The 3965-nt window shown below is 55.8% G+C and overlaps 2 protein-coding genes across 2 annotated transcripts in view; both read right to left on the bottom strand.

The window, feature by feature from the left end:
- Nucleotides 1-1276, bottom strand: part of PTSG_05879 (actin) — a gene marked incomplete at both ends in the record, with an annotated part of 8110 nt that extends 6834 nt beyond the window's left edge. Inside the window, 3 exons of the mRNA XM_004992715.1 lie at nucleotides 41-218; nucleotides 393-465; nucleotides 680-1276. Of these exons, the coding sequence (XP_004992772.1) occupies nucleotides 41-218; nucleotides 393-465; nucleotides 680-1276 (848 nt within the window). The remainder of the gene's footprint in view (nucleotides 1-40; nucleotides 219-392; nucleotides 466-679) is intronic.
- A 474-nt stretch (nucleotides 1277-1750) lies between these two features.
- PTSG_05878 (uncharacterized protein) overlaps nucleotides 1751-3965 on the bottom strand; it is a gene marked incomplete at both ends in the record, with an annotated part of 4590 nt that continues 2375 nt past the window's right edge. Inside the window, 8 exons of the mRNA XM_004992714.1 lie at nucleotides 1751-1819; nucleotides 2086-2192; nucleotides 2336-2413; nucleotides 2594-2679; nucleotides 2935-3014; nucleotides 3181-3249; nucleotides 3421-3483; nucleotides 3762-3855. Of these exons, the coding sequence (XP_004992771.1) occupies nucleotides 1751-1819; nucleotides 2086-2192; nucleotides 2336-2413; nucleotides 2594-2679; nucleotides 2935-3014; nucleotides 3181-3249; nucleotides 3421-3483; nucleotides 3762-3855 (646 nt within the window). The remainder of the gene's footprint in view (nucleotides 1820-2085; nucleotides 2193-2335; nucleotides 2414-2593; nucleotides 2680-2934; nucleotides 3015-3180; nucleotides 3250-3420; nucleotides 3484-3761; nucleotides 3856-3965) is intronic.

Genomic DNA, 3965 nt, shown 5'->3' with positions numbered 1-3965 from the left:
CACACACCTCTGTTTCGCAATTGCGCTCACGAAAACGTACTTTGAGTAGGACGGGGAAGTAATGGATGAGGACGAGGAGAGGCGGGTGGAGGCCTTGCGCGCCACGAGAATGCTCTCGATGCCGCGATGGTCGCCAAGGGCCTCGTACACTTCCTGCAACGAGTTGCCGGCAACGCTCTCGTGGTCAATCTTCAGCAGCACATCACCACGCCGCAGGCCTGTGTTGTTTGTTTGTTGTTTGGTGATGGGTCAGTGGCACGCGCAGATCGTGAGAGGCGTGTGTGTGTGTGAATTAGAAGGTGGACTTGGGGCAAGAACGAAGGTAGTATGGAAATCAAGCAAAGCGCAGAGCAAGTGCGCATTTTGTGCGTGAGTGTGGAGTGCATGCGGACCTGATGCAAACGCGACTGAAGGGTCTGTCACGTCGTCAATGTGGAAACCGGCGGAAATGTCCGATTTGACGTCCTGAAACGCAACATGCAAGCATGAACAGCATGTGAACATGGTGTCGGGCAGGGCAAGGCGTTAATACGCCATTGCGCAAACTGCACGCACGTGTGGACATAATGGTGCTCCAGCATGCATAACTTGCCACACTTTCATGCAACCAAACAAACAAACGAGCCAAACTAGGACAAGCCTCCAACCAACACCAAAACCAAACCACAACAAAACGCACCGGCAGGACGGCTGCCGCTGGGGAGAGGGTGACGCCAAATGCCTCGCCATCAACAGCAAACCCGGTGTGACGAAGGAGGATGGTGCGGTGCATGTACTTCCGCCGTTTCGTCTTCTTCAGCGATGTGGTCATGGACGAGCGAGGCGAGCGGTGCGACGCTGGGCGGGATGCCGATGACACTGCACTCTCCACGGCACCAGGTCCGCTCGATGGTGTGGACACGTTGTCGAACCGCCCGCTGCTCGCGTCGTCGTCGCCGCCGTCTGCACCATCGCGTGTACCGTCTTGGTGGCTGTCGCTGCTGATGTGGTGCGCTGCTTGCTCAGCGGGTTTGCGTTGCTCCGCCGTCCTGTCCTTGCCGATCTTGGTTGGTTGGTGTTCCGTGATCTGCGACTTGCCTCCCAGTTCTTCACCGCCATGCCCGGTACCAGCACCTGCCACACCCTTCAGCTGATCACCGCCATCACCACCATCGCCGTCGTGGGCCGAGTGGGACGCCGGCGGATGTGGTGGCGGTGCAATGCTGTTGAGGCTGACGGATCGCGTGGATGGGGAGCCGGGCCGGCGCACGTGCGGTGGTGGCGACAGCACGTGCATCGTTGCTCGTCGGAACGACGCCGCGTGTGAACTGTGGTGCAGGACATGATGGATGATGAGCACAGATGAAGAGGGGAACATGGCGTTAGCGTCGCGTGCACAGCACGATGAGAAGAAGACACACACACACACACACACACACACACACACACACACACACACACACACACACACGCACACACAACACAGCACCTGTGTGCAGTTGAATGGCTGCTTGAGGGCGTTTGGTCGCGGGAGGGGGGCTGCGATTCTGCCTCCCTGAACAGCGGCTGCGGCCCAGACTTGCTCGCCTTGCTTGCAAGCATCCTTTGAATGTGTGTATGTATGTGTGTATTGTTGTGTGTGTGTGTGTGTGTTTGTTGTGTATTGTTGTGTGTGTGTGTGTGTGTGTGTCAGAAGCGTGTGGAAACGATCACAAATGAAATGCGAGCTGGCAGATTGAAGCAGCAGCACCATCACATCCCCCATCGTGACTCACGTGATCGTTTCGATCCACTCCTTCTTCTTCGACATGGCCCGCAGCTGGTAAATGCACGCATCCGTCTGGCGGGACGAGCAGAGTGAAGGCCGTTGATGGATGGCGAGGAGTGAGGAACGAGCACGCGGTGGAAGGGGCAGGCAGAGCGTGAATGGGTGTCAGCCATGGTATCGCAGGAAGGTAACGCACAACAAACGTGTACATAAACGTCAGAACAAAAGCGTACACACACACACACACACACACACGCGCGCGCGCGCACACGCACGCACACACACGCACACGCACGCACACACACACAACACACACACACACGCACGCATCTCCACACCTTGTTGAGGAGGAGGAATCCGTCCTTGGCCGCGGCCTCTGCGCGCGCGTGTGCATCGCGCAGTCGCAGCACAGGGCTCTTGGCGCCCTCATTTGTGATGTTGCGGCCTGCAACACGTGGTGATGGTGTAGATGAGGGTGAGGAGTAGTGATGTGGCGAGTGTAAGGCTTCACACACACAGACACACATACACACACAGACACACATACACACAGCACATGTGCATGGAAGCCGTGTGTTGTGTGCGCACCTGGGCATTTGAGGAGGAAGTGACCGTCACGCCGTTGCGTGAAGAGAATCAAGTCTGTCAGCACAATCACATACACCTCTGGATACACGCATCATGCAGTGTAACGTGACGTTTAGTGCCAACACATGGGTGAGACACATGTTGTGGCAAAATGGTAAATGTAAGTTGCAGCACACTCATGCGCGTGAATGTACATCAACACACACATGCACACACACACACACATGCACACATGCACACAGTCCAAAGGGCTCTCACCCTTGACGTTGTTCTGGCTGTCAATGACAATATCAAGCGACCCCTCCCGCATGATTTGCCGCGGATGCGCCGTCAAGTCAAGACGCCTGAATAGTACGATTGTAGTGGCGGTGTTTGGTGGGTGATATGAAGGGAGGCAAGGTGAGATGGTAATGGTGCAGCAAACTCCGAAACCCACACACAACCACTCGTAACCATACACAACGACACACACACACACACACACACACACACACACACACACACACACTCGAAGTGACCACGGTACCTCAAGTGCTTGAGCTCGCTGGTGCATGCGCTGAAGTCGAGATTGTGCTGCAGATCCAGAACGCGCTCGGTACCTCAAGTGCTTGAGCTCGCTGGTGCATGCGCTGAAGTCGAGATTGTGCTGCAGATCCAGAACGCGCTCCCAGTCCATCTCCTGTGTGCGCGCGCGTGCGCGTGTGTGTGTGTGTATGTGTGTGTGTGTGTGTTTGAATTCATGTGGGGCACAACGGTCGCTGCGAACATGCAACCACTCGCCAAGTTGCCATTGTGTCTACACACAGCAAGCAGCCACTCGTGACAACCATGCAAGCGCATCGCACCTCCAAGATGTGTTTACTGCGAAGAATTGCCGCGTGAACATCGTGCCGCTCGCTCTTGAACGACGACCCCTATCATACGCGCAAACGGATGTGTGTGTGTGTGTGTGTCGTGTGCATGAGTGTGCGAGCGAGTGTGTGTGTGTGTGTCGTGTGTGTGCACGCGCATGCCGATCTGTGTCGGGGTTGAACGGACGAGCTGTCAGTGAAGCATGATCACACGGCAGTGGTCGATGTGCTCACCTTTGGCGCGTACTTCTCAATACCGGATAGGAGAAGCGGATATTTGCTCAACCGCTGGAACACCTGCACACACACACACACACACACACACACACACACACACACACACACACACAGCGCCAGAGTTCGTTAACGTACTCAAGGTCATGCAATTGACACAGGACACACGTTGAATACACACGCACACACACATTAACACACAAAAGCGCACACGACACACACAAGAACACACACATACACACACACACACACACACACACACACACACACACGCGCGCGCAAGCACACACATTCGCAAGAACACACAGACAGACAGACACGCGGCAATGCAGCACACCCACCTTTGCGACAAAGTCTGGGAACTTGAGACGGGCGCAGTGGGGATTGCTGTGCACGCGATCCAGCACGCGCGCAAACTCGGGCGAGCTCTTCATCCTGGTGGGGTGGGACGTGACAGCGACGGTCACGTGTCAGGGTGAGAGTGCATCAATTGTGCATGTGTGTGTGTGTGTGTTTGAGAAGCACGGAGTGATGTGATCATACCA

This window comes from Salpingoeca rosetta (genome assembly GCF_000188695.1).
Source record: "Salpingoeca rosetta unplaced genomic scaffold supercont1.15, whole genome shotgun sequence".
In the NCBI taxonomy this organism is placed as follows: domain Eukaryota; class Choanoflagellata; order Craspedida; family Salpingoecidae; genus Salpingoeca; species Salpingoeca rosetta.
The sequence above is the reverse complement of the archived record's forward strand: the minus strand, read 5'-3'. Positions and strand labels throughout refer to the sequence as shown.